Source organism: Diuraphis noxia, unplaced genomic scaffold (genome assembly GCF_037042655.1).
Source record: "Diuraphis noxia isolate RWA-SAM2 unplaced genomic scaffold, SU_Dnox_SAM2 contig0001, whole genome shotgun sequence".
NCBI classification, from domain to species: Eukaryota; Metazoa; Arthropoda; class Insecta; order Hemiptera; family Aphididae; genus Diuraphis; species Diuraphis noxia.
This window is the reverse complement of record NW_028301711.1, coordinates 22,988,778-23,008,831: the sequence shown is the minus strand read 5'-3', so window position 1 is coordinate 23,008,831 and position 20,054 is coordinate 22,988,778. Positions and strand designations below refer to the sequence as shown.

Here is a 20,054-nt window from a genome sequence, read left to right as displayed (position 1 = left end):
TTCTTGATATTTGATATTAAAGCATCTACTTTTGGAAAATATTAGTTTTGCTGTTATGCCGTTATCGCGTATCATAACGTTAATACATTATCAAGGTTATTTACGATTTAAGTCGTTTCAGACTAACGATGCAAACAGGGATTTTCAAACTTTAAAATTTACGTATAGTTTGGTACAATCAGCCTGTCTTAAAAATAACTAATTTACGAGACAAAATAGCTTTTATAATTCCAAGTAACAAATATATATATAAATGACTTAAAAATATAAAAATTTAAAAAAATGTTCTACAAAGCAGTCTTAAAAATGCAAAATTAAAGTTACATTTTTTTAATTCATTGATGTATGAAATGAACTTTGTGCTTGGAAAGCAATGTTTACGGAAATTTAGAATAAAATGCAATTTGCATTCAAATCCGTTCCCTACTTATAACCAAGTAGAGAACAAGGTACCTATTTCAAAATCCACTTAACATAATATAAAACGTTTGGGCTTGAAGACTTACAGCTGTTAAACAATTTGGTTCTTTAACCAAAGATTAAAATTGAAATAAAGTAAAAATATACAAAGAAGTTCTACAGTTATATTATAGTAATATAGAATTCGTTAAAGAATAATCTTATTTTAGTAAGTTTATAAACCATAAGCTATTATTGAAAAAGTTCACAATTTAATAACGGTGTTATTTTAAAAGTATATTATGAACTAAATTGATTATAATAATTGTATTATTAGCGGCAAGTTAATTGTTGTATTAAAAATGTAATCACAACTGAAACAATTTAAGATTAATATAATTTTCTTATGCAGATGATTCAGAGGCTTATAAATTATTTATAAACATTTAAATAAGTACAAATTTAATAATCAGTTGTGACTTGTGATATACTGATATTCACATATTAGTTTTATCTCAATTTTAATTTTATTACTTATAATTTATAAACTTAAAATGAAAAAAAATAGCATATATATATGTGTGTGTGTGTGTGTGTATTATTTTGTGTATCTTATGAAAAAAATAAAAATATCTTCTAATACTTTAACAGTGTTAATTTGAATTTAATTAAATAATAAAAATATACAGTGCACAATAATTTATTATAATGCTGAAGTTACATATTTGTTAGTAAGTGTATACAATATTGGTATGTGTTTTATTTGTCACATATAACAATTACTTTACCAAAAAATATACCTGATTAATAAAATATTTATAGATTTAGTTATTTGTATAAATAATTAACATGTTTAAACATACAATAACATTCAAACAATTAAATGAAAAATATATAGTATAATATATATGGCACTATAGTAAATACTAATGAACGCATATAATATAATACATGTTATTGCTCAACGAATACATTAAAATCTACATGTACCTCAGAAAACATTATGTTTTAAAATTTTAAATGAGATTTCGGTGAACATTTAATCAGATAAATTATAATTAGATAATAAATTAACAGATAAACAATAAACATATATATATATATACATCAGTTGATACATATATTTATATATACTACATTAATAATTATTTGATATAAAAATGTATAACGTTTTAACATAGTAACAAAGTAAATTGTACTTAATAATACATTAACTCAAAATTACTTTCATTCAGTCAATACATTTAGTGTAAATAACTTCATAGTAAATGAAGTTATGCATTATGACGATAAGTTGTTGTGCATCATCTAGATGTTAGATTTTTTAATAATGCAGCTAACTTTTGAGATTTAAAATCTGTACGAAGTTGAATAAAATTGCTTAATATTGAATGATCCAAACCCACCTACATAAATATAATTGTATTAACAGGTTAATCACATCCATCTGCACATTAAAAAATTATATATTACCAATGTTTCACCATAGCACACTTGTTTTAAGTTTTCGTGTTTCACAAGTAGCAAGTTACATAGTGCGTGTAATGTGTCAAATAAATCAATCACTAATGGTGATCCTAAATCTTTTACACATCTTCTATATTCATTCATATCACATATGGCACACATGGCACCTAAAGAATTATATTTTTAATTTTTAATACACAAATAAGGACATGTATTTTTTATTACCAGCAGAGTTATAAGTATATTGTAACAAATGTTCATAAACAATGCGATGGAATTTGATTCCAAGTTCTGCTAAAACAAGCTCAGCATTTTTGGCATCCAAACATTGACGTATATGTTTTATGTTACTACTCAAATATTGAACAACAGACTTGCAAGCCTAAATAACATAAAATAAATAATAAATATAAAATAAATTTTGTATAATTATGTACTTACCATTGAAGTCATTGTGTCTACATCTGTCTCTGGCTTAAAGTCTGACTTTTTTTGTTCAGAAGAAAGACAAATCTTTATCCAACCAGTGATAGCATTTAAAGATCTAAAATAAATTATTTATTAAATAAAGATATATAGTTAAATGTTTTGATATTTTTAAACAAACCTATCTAGACCAAAATCAATTTTAGATTCTATTTGTTCCAGTTTCTTTTTCTTAAAGCTTATGCATTGGGAATACTTAGGAGTTGTACTAAAAAATAAAACAAAATTCATTTATTAAATTTTAAATTCAATAATGGTGAAAATAAGAATAAAAATTATTACATACATAATTAAGGGGACTAATGTATCTGACAGCTGGTTTTCAAATAATAAAATTATTGCATTGACTTGTTTTATGACTTCAAAGAAGTAAACATTTGGTGGATCATGTGTCTTGGCTTCTGGGATGGGTACAGACTGTACAGCTAATTCTAAGCCATAATCAACATAATCTTCAATCAAGTAAGATGTTAGGATTTCAAAAATTTGATAGCTATTAGATGGGATATCAGATGATGAAGATAACTGAAAAATGTATTATGTTAACAGTTCAATTATTAATTTCTATAAATATAAAAAACAAGAGAACTCAGGAAAAAGTAAATAAAATCAATTATGCAAGTGATAAGTACCGTACAACACCGATCCAATGCTTGATTAAATTCTTGAATAAGAGAAGAAGCTACATATTCAGATAAAAATGTTTCTCCACCATAATCTTCAATGTGCATTATATTAAAATTTGTACGAGTGCTAATAACTGTTTGTAAATCTCTACGCAATTCTTGAAACCTGAAATAATTAAAATAATGACAAATATTATGTTTCATTAAAATATATAAATTGTTATTTTGTGACTTGTTAACAATATGGACCATAAGTATATCAACTTCTGTAGATTACATACCAGATCGATTACTAGGGGGACTTATTTTTGCTTCTTCCAAATAGAGGATATTTTTTTCACAGAGTTTAGAATAAAAAAAAACATTATGTCTTACATCAGTTGGCAGTAATAACAACAATGAATAAGTCGTGTTTTAAATTGGCCATACTATAATTATTATCTTAGAAGATCATATGCAATAGTTAGAGCTATATGTGTATCTCTCGTATACCGAGTTGAACCAATACTGGTTCACAATATTTATCCCTATTAAAGTATTAACAATTTTATTTCAGGGATCTAAACATAAGTGCACATTTGTCACATCAAAAATCCCTTTAAAATAACTAATAAGTGGAGCCAAAGCACAATAATTGATTAAGATACCTCCATTTATTGTGTACCTATTTATCTACTTGGTATAGTATATATCAATTGATCAACCATGATGAAAAATACAATTCTGAAAAAAAATCCTAATAAATAATATTTATTTGGTATATTGAAATTTTTAGGAGATTAAAAATATGAATATTTAATAGAAATATCTTTAATGGTCACATCACTTATGACAGATCTATGGACTGACTTTTGGGAAACACTGATGACATAAAATTATGAATTGTAATTGAATAGTAGTAGGTAGTATGAATAATCAATATAAGATACGACAGTATGTATAATGTATATACCCTAATCAGACAAGAAAAATACTACACATATTTCATAAATAGTAAGCAAATTATAATTACCCTCCAGCTTGAATTTGTTTTTTCTGGTGTCCTTTAGATTCATAAAACCGTTGTAAAATGATTAAACATTTTTCTTTAAGGTTTTTCAGTTCAGAACTGTAAATGGTAAAAAATGTTTATAAGACTAAATATTACACTCATAAGATTGAACTGACAAAAAACATACATGAAGTATGAATCCAAATACTTTTGAAATATATTCTTTTGCATTTTATTTAAAAACATATCATCGTTTCCCATATTTAAGTGTGAAAGATTTTTAGATAATATAGATGTTCTGAAAAAAAAAATTGAATTATGATTCTAATTCTAACGAAAAATTTGTGAATTATTGATTGGACACAAATATATAAAATAATAATTGAATAGTAAAAAGGATACATACTTTTTGTATAACTGAGATAGTTTTTCTAAATAGTTTGCCGTATCTTTAACTTCAGATAATATTGTGATAATATGGTTCTAAAATATTTAAAAATAAAAATAAAATGCACAATGGTATTTTAATAAATAAGACAACAAAAACATACTTGTAGTTTAAGTTGATAAATATTCAAAATAAATTTGGCCATAACTTGATCAGGATTAGAAAATACAGCTTCAATAATTTTTAGGTTGTTTTCACAAACAGGAATAATATCAGCAAAGAGATTTTTACCCGAAAGAGAGTTCTAAGGAAATATTTGTAACAAAACATTATTTATTCATGAATTAATAGAATATTATAGTACCGCTTGACTGTATTCAATGAATGCATCCACACATTGAGAATAACCTTTAAAATGAGTTAATATTGTTGCAATTTCATTCATTCGTACTACATTTTTTCGAGAGTGGTTTTTAATAAACTCTTCAATTAATAAACATTCAATTTCATCATATTTTTTAATTATTTTCATTTTGGCTTCCTCAAATCTAAAATGTTAAGTTTTACAACTTCAAAGTGAATTAAACTAGTATTTTGTCAAAAACTTACTTGCCTGGAGGAAGCTCTTGAGCTATAGGATATAATTTTTGGATCACATCAGCTGCATCATCAATCTAAATTGAGTTTACAATCACATGAATACTTCTTGTCATAATGTCAAAAAATATTTACATGTAATAGAAATGTTTTTACCTTTGTTGGATCATTGAAAATATCTATGGATAGTGGACCGGCCGACATAAACTCCTCTAAATATCCAATAAGTTTATGAACTTGAACAGCTCTTGAACGTGGTATATTAATTGATTCTAGTTGATCTCCAACATGAATAACTTTTGTGGCTACATAATTTATTCGTTCATCTAAATTTTGAAATATTGATATTCCAGCCTGTTTAAAAACATTGATATAATTTTAAATAATTTATTCAACAAAGAATTTAAATATTTTAAAGCAACCTAGAACAAATGTCCAAATTATTGTTCTTCATAAGCCGTGTCCACATCTAGCAAACATTTTATGAACGTTCGACCAAACGTTTATCGAACATCCAAAATATCCAACAAACATATCTGGTTGGTATAGGCGCGATCCCAAACAATTTTGTTTGTCAATGTCCCAAACAAAATTGTTAGCTAATTATTCGAACATTATGGCATACATTTTATGATAATAAAAACTATTTCATACAAATAACTGTTTATTTACTATGTATTATTATTTAATATACACTTGGAAGTGGGGGCAGTGGGGCTGATATTTAAAATCGCTCACGTGTCATGTACTATGTATAGCTGAAACCCGTACATCTATATACGCACAATTCACAGTAGGTACTGTCTCGTTTGTACACGAGTATATAATATTATTATGCTATTATTTATTATTAGCGCAAATCTTCTGTTATTAATGTTTTATTTTAAATATTATCGAAATAAATATCACTTGTTTATAATTTTATTTAAGATAAGAACAAATCACTTGCCAGTAAATCCAAAATGAAACACTCACCACTATAAGGTTTTTGACGTTGTAGTAGTTGTCTAACCCACCATCGTCTCTTACTTCTATGCTTAATATTTCTGTTAAAAGGATAATCCAAAACAAGGGCAAAATGAATAGGGCCATGTGGTGCCCATGCCCCACCCATTCACCATATTTTATACTTTTTATTACATTATTTAGAGATAAAAATACCTATGAGTTATAACTTATAATTTTATATAATTTTAATTTTTTGTTCTATCTCCCTAACCTTTGGTTCTTAAGATGTTTCTAAATACACCATTATCTACTACCTATTCCTTAAAACAGCTCACATCTAAATATCTCCATTAAATTAATTAACTTTTCTCATCTATTCCATTTCCAATTCATTGATCCAAATAATTAACTCTTCTCTAATTTTATATTAGTTAAATCCTCATACTTTTTTTTCAAAAACTAATAAATGTTTAAATAAATCAAACTTTAACTTGTATATTGGCGGTAGAATTGTCCTAAATTGATGTTAACATTCCGTGAACAAAAAAATCAAAAATATTAAATTTACCTTATTTTGCTCTTGAAGATTTTGAATTTGTATTGAATACAGAGATTCCTTTTCTCGACAAACTTGTTCTAATTTTTCACATTTTCTTTTTTGACGTTCTTGTAAAAATTTTAAGTCTCTGAAATCCAAGTAGTAAATCAATGGTCATAAATATTATTATTTATACTATTAGATTATTGTATTTCATTTTAATATCAAAGTATAATACTTAATTGCTTGTACAAATGTATCCTGAACATCGTCCACTACTGCATTATCATTGTCAGCACTGTTTCCAAACACTCGATGAGCTAAACGTTCGACAAATTCGTCAGGATCATATGGATCCTTAAACACAAATAACAACGAAATAAACATTTTATTTTATTTTGTATTAATAACTTCATAAACTAGATGATGTATACAATTTTACCTGTTCCATTTCTTTAATGTATTGTTGCATCATTTTGTTGGTGTTATTTTGTAAAATTTATAGCATAAGAACGGAAAATAAAAAAATAATCAGTCAACGTGAAATGTGCGGCAGCATATTAGACTTAAATTTTAAGAAATAATAACTTGGCGATAAGCATTTGATGAAAATATGTATAAAGTTAAATTAAAACGAAATTTTTGATCGGTGGACTATAGCGATACACGAATTGTGCCAATTGTTATCAGCTTATCACTGCAAAAAGAGGAGGGCGTTATCCTGATGATTTGGCCGAGACTGGACGGTCGTTGTAGACAACACGAAAATAACATTATGTCCGACAAATCACGTGAAATGGGTAAAACTAAACAATACTGTTTTTTATAGAAATACTTTTCAATCACCTCGGCAAGTTATCTATTTATTTAGATACGTTTTAGAATTTTATTTGAATATAAGTTTTGAAAATTTTAAATTTTGTGTTAAACTTCATTGTCGTTCACCGAACCGACAGGTGTTCAACTGTGAAACATACGTTATCCTCCAGAATTTTGTCGTTCCCGAGTTTTCGGTACGAGTGTATCGTTACCATCCAGGCGGTCTAATCTGCCATCAGTTGTTTCGCGCCCATTTGCCTTGTTCCCGTTGGCCGTTCCTGAACACGACCGTTGATAATAACAAACATTTAAAACGACACGGCTTTGTAGTTCATATTTCACAATAAGTACATAAATTACATAAAAATATAAAATATAACTGTTCTCTCCGTCTTTGGTTTCTCGTTCGCGTTTCTCAATCGTGCATATCTCTCTCCGAAAATATTTTCAATTTGAGGAGATCAAACTCAAATTTCGATCTAATCAATCACTGGTAAGTGTGAGTTTTTTTTAAAACAATTATCAGCGTAGGTTTGAATAATCGCTATATTGTTGCCGTATTTGATTTTTGTATAACAAATTGGTGCATTTACTACCATAGCTTTAATAGATTAGAATCAAAGTGTTTCACAACGTGTCACCAAATGATGAACTTTGTACGTTGAATTTAAAAGTATAATTTTTTTGCATACCTTGCTTTTATTGATTTAAAAAGAGAAACCGTATTTTAATAACTGCAATGTTAACTTTATTATAAGGCACTTTTATAATTAATAAGAAAAATTAGAATTACATGACACCATGGTGAATCTACAAAAAAAGTCCGGTAAAAAAATACAATTAATGCAATTATTACAATCAATATTATAGGTAGGTACTATAAAAATTAAAATATTACATACAATAATATGACATTATAATTTTTTGGTCAGATTAATTGTTACTTTTAAATAAAAATAAAATATACAAAAATAAAATTTCATGTCATACAAGAAAACATTAATCACCTTGGCTGTGTCCTAATATTATGTCCCACTTGAGTTAAAAATTCTTCAACACTTAGCTCGGAGTTATGAATTCCTAACCAAAAAATTATGTCGTATTTTTATTTTTATTGTATCTATCTATAACATTGATTGTAATAATTTTATTATAAATTATTGCTATTATTTTTAATAACATTAATGTTTTCTTGTACGACAGTAATAAATAAACCGGACTTTTGTTCACTGGACTTTTTTCGCGGGTCTTTTTTTACCGGACTTTTAGGTAGAATACCCACCATGGTCTACACTCTACGTGACTGCGTAACTCATAAAAAAAAGATTAAAACATCATAATACAAAAGTAATAAAAAACATAACTTAGAATTAGATTATAACAAAAGAATAGTGTCTAACTTCAATAGTTTTAATGTTGATTAGGTAACACAAATTGGTTGGTTTTGGTTTTTGAAATATTAATCTTACGCTGCACAGTTTATATTAGGATTTTCCTTTTCTTATTAGCAAATTGATGACCAACCTTTGTCTTGCCAAGTCCTTATAGAAGTTGTCCATGACCAATTTTTAAGTTGAAATAATTTTTATATCCATCCCTAGAATATTTAAATTTTCTTTTTTTCATTATTATAGTATTAAATTTTCTATTATTGATAGGCTTGGATGGAACCATCAAACTACATTGAAAGTATCAGAAGGTTTCTCCAAATCTGACCCTTTAGAAAGAGTACACATTATAAATTAAAAATAATAATCCTTATGAGTTTATGTAGTATTATAGTAGACATTATAAATAACTTAAACCAGTTAATGAATCATTTAAATTTTTTAACAATAAAATAATTGGAAATATTCATGACTTTGATGAGTTATGTCAAGATTTAAACTTTAAATTATAAAGAAGCTCGTAGGTATTTACATATTTTTTAAACTTCTATTAAAACAACTTATGAGGAGCCTCATATTAAATTTTCAAGCATTTTTAAATAACTAAAAATGTTATTGGTTTTTGTAAGAAAAAAGATTGAAAATTTCTCATGCCTATAAATAGTCTAAAAACTATCATAATATTTTGAAAATGCTAATTTAAATATTTGTTGAAAATTATTATGGTATAATAACTGTATGTCAGATATCTGCAGACTGGATAACAGTTATTTTATTTATGAGTTATAAGAAACTAAGAACATTGTTATATGAGAAATTAAGAAAGTGTTTGCTTATAGGAATATCCCAGAATATCTTATGTCGAAAAAATTTAACTTCAAATGTTCACCAATAATATATTCTGTTTTTCATCATTTTTTTTTTTTTAAGGTAGACAAACTTTAAAAATCTTATAATGATTTGTAAAATCTTAAGTATTAATTGTGACCCTATAAGCAAAAATTATTTGCATACTTTTGTGATTTTGTCTAATTTTGTTAAAATCTTTACTTAAAAATTAATTGTGAATTATGCTCAACTTTTTTTTTTATCACACTAATAATAACTTATGAGATACCTTATCGTTAATGTTATTACAGACATTACAGTTATTTAGTTGTCAAGTTTTGCCTATACAACAAGTTTAACACATTTTAAAATGACTTAGAATTTTTTTAGTTTAAACCCCCAGAAGGGGAGAACCCAGTATCAAAATATTAACTTGATTTAATTTTGCTAACAGAAACCAATCTTAAAATTTAAAATCAAAGAATTTTTACATTTCAAAAAGTGTTCATACAATAAAAATGTTAAACAAAATGCTCTGCTTAGAATTTAAAATGTGGTCACACATTTATTTTTCTATCATAAAGTAATGGTCATCATTATTACTAAATATATATTGTGTAATCACGATTTAAGGTAACACTTAATATGTCTGGTACATGACCTTGTATTGCAATTAGGTTTTCGGGAGGTGATAGGGAGTAATTTAATACATATTTTCAAATAAATTTCAAATTTTTAACACTATTGGTGTGCGCATGCACAATACAACTTACATTTTTTGAAATGGAAACAATATTTTTTTTTCTACATATTCGGATAGATTATTTTTTTTTAAACATTTTTTGTATCAAAAGTTTTTTCTATTTACAAAACTGACCAAGTTAGAGTAATTCATAATTTGGATTTATGCATTACACGTGTTTAATGCAATTTTCATTTATAACCACTGGAAATAATAACATAATAACATAAGAGCATAAATGTTTAATTTACTTAATCTGTTTACAAATAATTATTTATTAATACTGTTGATCATTACAATGAGTATCTCGAGTATATGATGATTTTTTTTAGTAATCTGCTGTAATAGGATTACAATTTTAACTATTTTTATATCACCTTCCAAAAACCCAATTGTAATACAAGGTCATCCACCTGACATATTATTTAGTGTTACCTTATATCGTGATCATACTGTAGATATGTATCCTAAATTTAGTTTGTTGGTTTTTTTTTCAAATTAATTAATAATATAATTTCCCTATTAGGAAGATTAGGAAGAAAATTCTAAAATGTTGTATATTTGAATTAGATAGTTGAAATAAATTTTTGTTTTGCTTATATTGAAATTTGTTTATTTACCTACTTACAGGTAGTATAATATTGGTTTTGTACAAAATGGCTATGGCATCAACTTCACATGTTGAAGAAGCTGTTGTTGAAGATCATGAAGAAGATGATGGACCATTACTTATTTCAAAACTTGAAGTAAAGTTAATCATAATAATTAATTAAACTAATACTGTTTGATATGTTGAAAAGTTACATTAAACTAGTTACTTGTATTAAATGTACCTATTTTAGAGTAGGTTCGTAAATACATGTGTAATGTAATTGAAATTATGAACAATTTTTGTTTTGATTAATTAATTGTGTATAGTATTTGAGATAATTAATTTTGTAAATTTAATGGTACAGGGCCAAGGAATTACTAGTGGAGATATTAAAAAGCTTCAAGAAGCTGGATATCACACAATAGAATCTATTGCTTTTGCGACAAAAAAACATCTCATTACCATTAAAGGCATAAGTGAAGCAAAAGCTGATAAAATATTGGTAAACTATTTAAATATAATATACTTAAATATTTATTTTATAACAACTACCTTATAGATTTTGAAATATTTGTTTTACATATCCATAATTATTCATCATAGGCTGAAGCATCAAAAATGGTCCCTCTTGGTTTTACTTCTGCTACAATATTTCATCTAAAGAGATCTGAAATTATTCAATTAACTACCGGTTCAAAAGAATTAGACCGTTTATTAGGGGGAGGCATTGAAACTGGTTCAATCACAGAAATATTTGGGGAGTTTAGAACTGGTAAAACACAACTGTGCCATACTTTGGCTGTAACTTGTCAGGTAAAGATAATTAATTTATTAAAAGCTAACCGTATTAAAATGATCAGTACTAAATTTTTAAAATTTATTTTGCTTTGTTATTTTCAAGTTTTGGCAGAATTTAATACTGTATTATATTTTTAAAATTTGTTAACATTAAACATGACTAAAAAATGAAACAGTTATAAAGTATAAATCACTTAATTAGTTTTATATTTTTTAGCTTCCTATTGGTCAAAATGGAGGAGAAGGAAAATGCCTCTATATTGACACTGAAGGTACATTCCGGCCTGAACGATTGCTTTCAGTAGCTGAAAGATATCAGTTGGTAGGAAGTGATGTACTTGATAATATTGCTTGTGCCAGAGCATATAACACAGATCACCAAACACAACTATTATTGCAAGCTGGCGCTATGATGGCTGAATCTAGGTAAAATATTTTATACTATAACTATAATCTTGTCCACAACTTTATATCTTTATTGATCACAATTTGATTGCAGGGGTTAAGTGTTTTTTATCAATAGTCAAATCTGGGTCTAGGACTTTTCGGCGCTGCCATTTCGGCGCTGTCGTATCGGCGATAGATATTTTCGGCGCTGCCGTTTCGGCGACGCCGATTTGGCGATAATGACAATATTCACGTTATAGTGAACATTTTTTTAGTAAAAAATTATGTTTAATTTATGGTCTCATAAAAAATATTATTAGGAAAAAAAATAATATAGTCAATTAATATTAATTACTAATTACTAATTAGTCTTTAGACAATTTTAGTTTAACAATTATAGTGATTATACAATTATAGTCAACATTTTATTTCAACGCTATATTATTTGATATTCCCCTGATAAATGTTGGAATGTCATTTTTATCGTATCTATCAACTAGTTTATAAATACGATTGTCTGTGTCTCTAAATTTTTTTAACTTTTTCCGTGGACTATTACCCAAAACCAAATGCTCATACTGTGTATCCGTTCCTGCTTGTATTTTACGTAATGTATTTATGAAAGCCCAAATGGTAGGTTTGTTTGTCATTAACTGATTTAATCTTCTATTCGCCGCTTCAGCATGATTATTTGTACGGTCTTTATTCGTCAATACACGTTCGTATAAATTCCACATTGTCGGGGAAAATCGTGCAGGCCGTCGACCTTCACGACTACGATTTTTCCGGCCAACATAAAAGTCTTCGAACCAATCTAATAAATCAATAAGTTCCTCAGGTAAACTTTCTGATAAAATATCTAGCGCATCATCAAGATCTGATATAGGAACGAAAGCTAATGCGATAATACTTTTCACGTGTATGCAAAATTCTGGTTCATTTTTATAACGAGATATTAAATGTAGCTCACCTAATTTAGATCGAAAGTTTTGACATAGGTGAAAATAACAACCAAATATTTGTACATTAGGGAATGCATCTTTTATAGCTGTAAAAGCAGCAAGCTCGAAATCGCAAGAAATTGAGGCTGGATTTAAATCTGGTTCAAGCGTTTTTAACATATTTAATAATTTTTCATAAACACTAGCCTTTTTGCTTGGAAGTAGTGCATAAATTATCGGGTGTACACCTCCTAATGCTTCCGCCAAAATAACATAAACTTGGGAAAATAATAATGGAGCTATTCTAAAAGTGCCGTCACAGTACCAGGTTTGGGAATTTTTTAATATTTTTAGTCCACTAATTCGGCCAAATATTAAGACTCTATCTGATTCCTGTCCACTATCTGCTAATAAGAACTGTTCGCTTATTCCATCATTTGGCGAGTAAGTTTTGTATATTTCGGGTAAATCATCAATAACAATTTTATCATAGCTAGGCCTTTCCGTTCAAATTATTGCCATTACTATTGGCTAGGTATCTGTTATTATTATTTTTATTACACTATAGGTACATATATACATTACACATACATAGGTACAAATTATCTTCGATAACAATTTTATCATAGCTAGCAGTAATAGTAACCAATTAGTACGTCCAGAACTAAACAACTAATAAATATTATAGTAACAATACTGTAAAAATAAAATATAAATTTTTTTTCCAATTTTTTTGTTATTATAATAAATATAATTTAAATGCAATTTTATAGTGCATTTTTATTTTTTTATTTGTCTACTTATATAATATATATTTTGTCATTATCGCCGAATCGGCGTCGCCAAAACGGCAGCGCCGAAAATATCTATCGCCGATATGGCAGCGCCAAAACGGCAGCGCCGAAATGTCCCATTCCCGTCAAATCTACATTTTTTTACTTCAATTATATTTAATATAATAAGTATAAAATTGTGAATAATTTTAATTTAATTTTCAGGTATGCATTATTGATTGTGGATAGTGCCATGGCCTTATATAGAACTGATTATTCTGGTAGAGGTGAATTATCTGCTAGACAGAATCATTTGGCCAGATTTCTCAGAATGTTATTACGTCTTGCAGATGAGGTAAAAATTAAAGAAAAATATTTTACTATGTTTACTTCATAGCAGCGCTACAATATCTACTTAGGCAACTGTGAAAACGCTACTTAAATGTGGGGAAACTCTTGTTATGTTGTGTTAAAAGATTGTTATATTTGCATATGTTGTCTCTAAAATATTATTATTATACATTTATTTTTATTATTACCGCATTATAAGGAATAAGGTTATAAGTTATAAGTTATAACTACTAAAAAATAATATTTTACTTAATAAAGAGTATTCTAAAATACAAGGAATCACAAATGTTGACCGTCCAATTTTATATTTAATCGATTTCCTGAAGAGTTCCCGATACCACTAAAATGTCGTATTTAATCAGTATAATAATTATTTAGATGAATTTCGTTGTTATTTAAAACAGTAATGTATGTTTTTTTCTACATAAATAATTAGTATCCATTAAGAGGATGCCACACCCGCATGTGTTGTCTCCGTCTTACAAACGTATAACATAGCAAAATCTGTTTAGCTCGGGACAACTGTTCTCCCTCAATATCTGTGTCATAGCGTCGTTTTTTTTTGATAGCGTAAACCAATAATTTTAAGTAATTTAATGAAAAAATAAAAAATAAATGTATTTTCTTAAGCTTATAACTTTAATTATATTTATGTTATCAAAAAAATAACAACGCTATGCCACAGATAAACTTCTTACCTATTTTATAGGTCATATTTTAAAACAGAAGGAAATAATTAAAAATAAACACTTAAAACTATACATAAAATTGCTTCTTTTATATATTTTAAAAAATTACTGTATATTTGACAAGTTCTCTGAAATTCTAGTAATTTGTATAAGTCATGACAACTGCAGAGAGAATTACTTGGAAATTAAAAATAACTTAAGAGGTCCTGCATGCTCCTTCTTACAAATGTACAACATAACAAAAACTATTTTACGTGGGTTAGAATTACTTAGGCTGCACTGCTGCAGTCCAGTGGCGGTTATAACTGACTTTTAAGGGGGGGGGGGCCGGAAATTATAAAATTCATAGGACAATAATGAGTCGTTGGAATTTTTCCCCAATATTTTGAAATAATCCAAAATAGGTTCACCTTGTACTTACAATTAAATAAAAAAAAGTATAATCACAGATGCACAGTTAATCAACCATTGTAATAATAAAAATCTAAAATACAAGCATATTATGTCTTTTTTTTGTTCAGCAAAACGTGTAATAATATATGTGAGTTTATGAGTATATAGCTTTTATTATATTTTTAGATTTATATTAAGAGGACGCTACACCCGCATGTGTTGTCTCCGTCTTACAAGTGCGTAACATTGCAAAAACTGTTTCACACGGGAAAGAACCGAAAAAGTTATAGTCATAACTTATAACTAAGAAACGAAATTTTCACCACATAAAAAGGAGGATTGTGTCTGTGCAATATCGTTTTTATTTTTTCGATATCCGAACTACAAAAAAGTTATTCATGCTTAAAAACACAAAATTAATATATTATAAAACAATAAGAATTTTTTTTTGTAGTTCTGATATCGAAAAAATAAAAACGATATTGCACAGACAAAATTCTCCTTTTTATGTGATGAAAATTTCGTTTCTTAGTTATAACTGTATCATTCTCGGTTCTTTCCCGCGCGAAACAGTTTTTGCAATGTTACGCACTTGTAAGACGGAGACAACACATGCGGGTGAAACGTCCTCTTAAAATTATCGTAATATCAGAATGGGAAATCTATTACATTATTGAGATTATTCCTAGCAGCCATATATATATATATAAACAATGGCACACAACTTCCCGAATAACATATTACATAGGTACTAGGTAGTACGTACATATACTATAATAACAAAAATTAATAAAATGTACTACAATTATTTAAAAATATACTGTATATTAATTATATTACACAAGACAACTTTACAAATTGCTGATACTATTTCTATAAATTAGAAACACAAAAAAATAGTACCATGATTAATAGTTCTTTCAATAATTTACTATAAAATTTCAATTACCTATAATTTATTATAAAAAAACACGGACCAGGGGGGGCGATCCACTTATCGCCCCCCCCTTATAACCGCCACTACTGCAGTCATAACTAAGAAACGAAATTTTTGCACTATAAAAAGAACATTTATTGTGTAACATCGTTTTTATTTTTTTGATATTAGAATACAAAAACAGCTATCCAAGTTTTAAATAATGATTTTTTAAACAATACAATTTTTTTTTTTTTTGGTGTTTGTGATGTTGAAAAAATAAAAACAATGTTGCAAAGTAAATGTTCTCATTTTTACAGTGTGAACATTTTGTTTCTTAGTTATGATTACAGCCCGAGTGGTTCTATCTTGCCTAAAATGGTTTTTGCCATGTTGTACGTTTGTAAGATGGAGCTAACACATGTGGGTATAATGTCCTCTTAAGAAATTCATGTTATTAGAATTGACTTTAAAACACAAATTTACTCAATACCAAACATGGATGATTTTCAGAAATAAATACTGGACAATTATTAAACATTCTTTTAATCTAAAAGCTACAAAAATTAATTTTCAAATTTGTTAATAAAGCATTTAGTACTATGTTTATTGATTTTTTTTTATAGGATTATTGCTAAATATTCATTAAATTACATTGTACATAATGTTTTTGGATTTTAAAAGTCTTATATATTTTTTTCTCAAGATCCCATATATGGCCATTAGTAATAGTAATGGCAGTTATTAAATAGGTAGTTATGGAAAATATTATTAAATTAACTTATTTGATTTGTTAAAATTGATAAATTATAATGAATTTATATAAAGTTCATAAATTAATGTTTTGGTAGTGGATAATCTCAAATTAATTTTTGTTTTAAGAAAAAAAATTATATGGCACTGTTGTATACATTATAATACTTCTCTCTTATCTCTCTTCATAGAATTAATATAACAATATTTTTCAGTTTGGGGTTGCCGTAGTAATAACCAATCAAGTAGTTGCTCAAGTGGATGGTGCTTCTATGTTTGCAGCAGATCCAAAAAAACCAGTTGGTGGTAATATAATGGCTCACGCATCTACTACTAGATTGTACTTGCGTAAAGGTAGAGGCGAAACAAGAATTTGCAAGATATATGATTCTCCTTGTTTACCAGAGTCTGAAGCTATGTTTGCTATTAATGCTGATGGAATTGGAGACGCAAAAGAGTAAATAAAATATAAACTAACATAATTTTTTTTTTTATCTAATTTGTTCTTAAAAATACCAATTTAAAAATATTAATTTAAGACAATTATTTTTATTGTAGATTAAAAATTGTTAAAAATAATTTTTTAACATATTATGCTAACCTGAATAATACAATAATTGTATTAATTTTTTTTTCTTTATATTGACATGTTATTTTGTAGAATTATCTTTTATATTAAATATAATTTATCTTACACTTAAATATTATGGTAGTGTTATCTTATTTCAGCTATAAATCTAGTTTTTTCATTCAATTGTTGTATTACACTTTGTATAACTATTGTAAATATTTTATTAAATAAGTTTAAAAATTATATATTAAAAATATTGATCTGATATTTTAATACAAAAATTATTTTTTATTTAGACATCACAATATTATATCAAATACTATCTTATTTATGTTGTGCGCACTATTAAAATCTTGTATTTAGCACCTGTACTCTGTTCAAAATGAGATCATATTTTTGTTTCTTGTCCGTGACTGTTTGACACATTGTCAGATGCTTCTTCCTCCAAGTCTACAGTATAACCTGTGGTTTGGAAGAAAGCCGCACACACAAGTTGGCCGCCGGTGTACAATCTAATTTTGAACAGAATACATATTATACTTAAGAGTCCCACTGGCCTACTGGGAAGCCGGGAAATTTCCCGGTGGGCCAGTGCCTAATGTGGCCAGTGGTCGTTGTTGCCAAAATTAAATAAAAATTTTTTTTAATAATATTGAACAAATATTATTCACGATGGGCACATTGATAGTAAATTTAGTGTAAAAATACTATCGGCCAAAATACAAAATAATAAAATGAAAATAGTTGTCGGGCGTATCTTATTTTTGTGTAGTTTTATGAAATATAAAGACGCAATACGTGATCATTATCCGCGGAATACTGTATATTATTCTCGTTTAATTTAGAATAACATAAATGCAGATAGTTTAATTATTGCGTCTCTGTATATGATGTATTATATTGTACCTATGATATTTAGTTAATAGTAACGTAGCTCACGTAAGTTCGTAACAGTGATCGCATGTTTAATTTATTGTTTTTAAGCTTTAAAAGTCCCCGCTGTGTTTTTTCCAAGTGTCTAATTATATTGGACAATATAAAAAGAAAACATAATGGAAATGCTGAGAAACTAAGAAAAAAAAAGAAATTGCTCAACATTGATGCATCTAAATGTACTGTTTCTAATTCAATCTAAAAATAAGGATATTAACAAAAGTGTTGAATCAAGTTGTAATATTAACGTAACCAAGAGTACTCTAAAATCGTATCTATTACCACATCTAATTCTGAAATTCAAATCATTCTCTCTAAAAAATTTGTAAATAAATCCATGACATAAACTTTCAGTAAAAGCACCGAAAATCAACATGGCCACTGTGAGTATAATTATTGGTTTAAAAAACCAAATCAAAATGAACTTAAAATTTTTTTTCATCTCATCCGATTCAAACAAAATTTGACGACTTACAACTGTACGAAATTGTATAAACGAAAAGATAGTATTTTAAGAAACTTGTTAAGTTTTAAAAATGTAAAAATTCAATGAAGAAGATGTCTCAAAAGAAGAACAAGGTTCTTTAAAAAGTATTTGCAACTGTAAGAACTGTATGATATGTGTATATAATATTTTACATACTTATGACCTTCATTCAAAAGCATATGATAAGTTGTACTTAGCTTATAAACTTATTTTAAGTTTATCTTCTTCACAAGTAACCTGTGAAAGAAGTTTTTCTATTCTAAAGTATATATTAAATTGATTGAGAAATTCTTTAAGCAAACCTAATTTAGAAGCATTTTATACTCATGTCGTGTGAAAAACATATATTAGCTAAACTTAATAATGATGAAATTATTAATAAGATATAACTAGTGAACATTAAAAAAAAACTTTTGTTTTAATTTATGACGCTTTTATAATAAATGAGCTAATAAGTTATGTGTTCGATGGTTTTTAAAAATCTACAGAATGTAAAAAATGAGTTATATTTAATATTTTAATTAGCTTTTTTAAGTGCAATCATTAAGTATATAGATATAGCCACTCTAATTCTAAATCCCCGTGATATTTTTAATACCAGTCCGCCCCTGGTTACCAATGATAAAACATTGGTATAGTTTTTTAAAATTTTTTCTTGCTTTTATTAGTGATCCAATAAAAGCCATACACTTGAATTTCAAACCAAGTATATTTAGGTACTAAGTATATTTAGGTACTAAGTATATTTATGGAGGTGATTATTGTATACTACTCAATCTTCATGAGAATAAATAATTTTATTCAACATCGTCTTTTTTTTTGTAATAATAAGCAATTTTAATTATCTTAAGATATATTGTATGTACTTAACAATAGTTGATAATATTTTTTATAGAAGTACTATACTCAACAATAAAAATATTTAAATATCATAAATAAAACAGTTACAGCCAAATTTTTTTACAAGCATTAAGTTGAAGAAGTATCTACATAATATTATTATTTATTAGCATTACCGGGAGACAATTTAAATTTGTTGAAAACTAAGCACTAAATTAATTTACTGACAATTTACAAAATATATGAACTTTTATTACTTATGTCTAAATTTATACTTATTACTTTTCAAATACTAGTAGTATGCTACTTTAAAACAATATAAGCTAATTAATGAAACTAGAAAATATAAATTATCTAAAATCTAAGATATTTATGATTAAAAACATCATAAATACACAATAATTAAAAGTTTT

The 20,054-nt window shown here is 26.8% G+C and overlaps 3 protein-coding genes across 4 annotated transcripts; 1 reads left to right on the top strand and 2 right to left on the bottom strand.

The window, feature by feature from the left end:
• Nucleotides 1-1,039: 1,039 nt before the first annotated feature.
• On the bottom strand, nt 1,040-7,131 carry Sec10 (Exocyst complex component Sec10). Of its 2 annotated transcripts, XM_015517621.2 has the most exons (17): nt 6,883-7,131; nt 6,679-6,797; nt 6,471-6,588; nt 5,111-5,308; nt 4,967-5,031; nt 4,722-4,905; nt 4,521-4,661; nt 4,376-4,452; nt 4,157-4,267; nt 3,991-4,086; nt 2,985-3,144; nt 2,639-2,877; nt 2,474-2,560; nt 2,308-2,410; nt 2,092-2,248; nt 1,873-2,033; nt 1,040-1,805 (listed from the first exon to the last, which is right to left on the bottom strand). In XM_015517621.2, exons 1-17 carry the CDS (start codon nt 6,913-6,915, stop codon nt 1,704-1,706), a joined length of 2,151 nt encoding a protein of 716 aa, XP_015373107.1. In that variant the 5' UTR covers nt 6,916-7,131; the 3' UTR covers nt 1,040-1,703. The 2 variants fall into 2 exon arrangements, with proteins under 2 accessions (XP_015373107.1, XP_089073994.1); XM_089217868.1 differs by lacking the exons at nt 6,471-6,588; nt 6,679-6,797; nt 6,883-7,131 and adding an exon at nt 5,377-5,524.
• A 142-nt stretch (nt 7,132-7,273) lies between these two features.
• On the top strand, nt 7,274-18,122 carry spn-A (RAD51 recombinase homolog spn-A). Its single transcript, XM_089217869.1, has 7 exons — nt 7,274-7,752; nt 10,848-10,963; nt 11,174-11,311; nt 11,413-11,622; nt 11,825-12,033; nt 13,934-14,063; nt 17,026-18,122. The coding sequence occupies exons 2-7, from the start codon at nt 10,874-10,876 to the stop codon at nt 17,269-17,271; spliced, it is 1,023 nt and encodes a 340-aa protein (XP_089073995.1). The 5' UTR covers nt 7,274-7,752; nt 10,848-10,873; the 3' UTR covers nt 17,272-18,122.
• Nucleotides 12,420-13,849, bottom strand: LOC149060347 (uncharacterized). The gene is made up of 2 exons (XM_089214948.1): nt 13,809-13,849; nt 12,420-13,434 (listed from the first exon to the last, which is right to left on the bottom strand). Exons 1-2 carry the CDS (start codon nt 13,847-13,849, stop codon nt 12,420-12,422), a joined length of 1,056 nt encoding a protein of 351 aa, XP_089071074.1.
• Nucleotides 18,123-20,054: the final 1,932 nt, after the last annotated feature.

Excerpts from the sequence above, each read along its gene's own strand:
- Sec10 (XM_015517621.2), bottom strand. The coding sequence starts at position 6,915 with ATGATGCAACAATACATTAAAGAAATGGAACAG. Across the intron at positions 4,087-4,156 it reads TATTTGGATTCATACTTCAT|TTCTGAACTGAAAAACCTTA; the intron begins GTATGTTTTTTG and ends TACCATTTACAG. Across the intron at positions 2,034-2,091 it reads ATATACTTATAACTCTGCTG|GTGCCATGTGTGCCATATGT; the intron begins GTAATAAAAAAT and ends ATAATTCTTTAG.
- spn-A (XM_089217869.1), top strand. The coding sequence starts at position 10,874 with ATGGCTATGGCATCAACTTCACATGTTGAAGAAGCTGTTGTTGAAGAT. Across the intron at positions 10,964-11,173 it reads TACTTATTTCAAAACTTGAA|GGCCAAGGAATTACTAGTGG; the intron begins GTAAAGTTAATC and ends TTAATGGTACAG. Across the intron at positions 14,064-17,025 it reads TATTACGTCTTGCAGATGAG|TTTGGGGTTGCCGTAGTAAT; the intron begins GTAAAAATTAAA and ends AATATTTTTCAG.
- LOC149060347 (XM_089214948.1), bottom strand. The coding sequence starts at position 13,849 with ATGGGACATTTCGGCGCTGCCGTTTTGGCGCTGCCATATCG. Across the intron at positions 13,435-13,808 it reads GTTTTGGCGCTGCCATATCG|GCCTAGCTATGATAAAATTG; the intron begins GCGATAGATATT and ends TTGAACGGAAAG.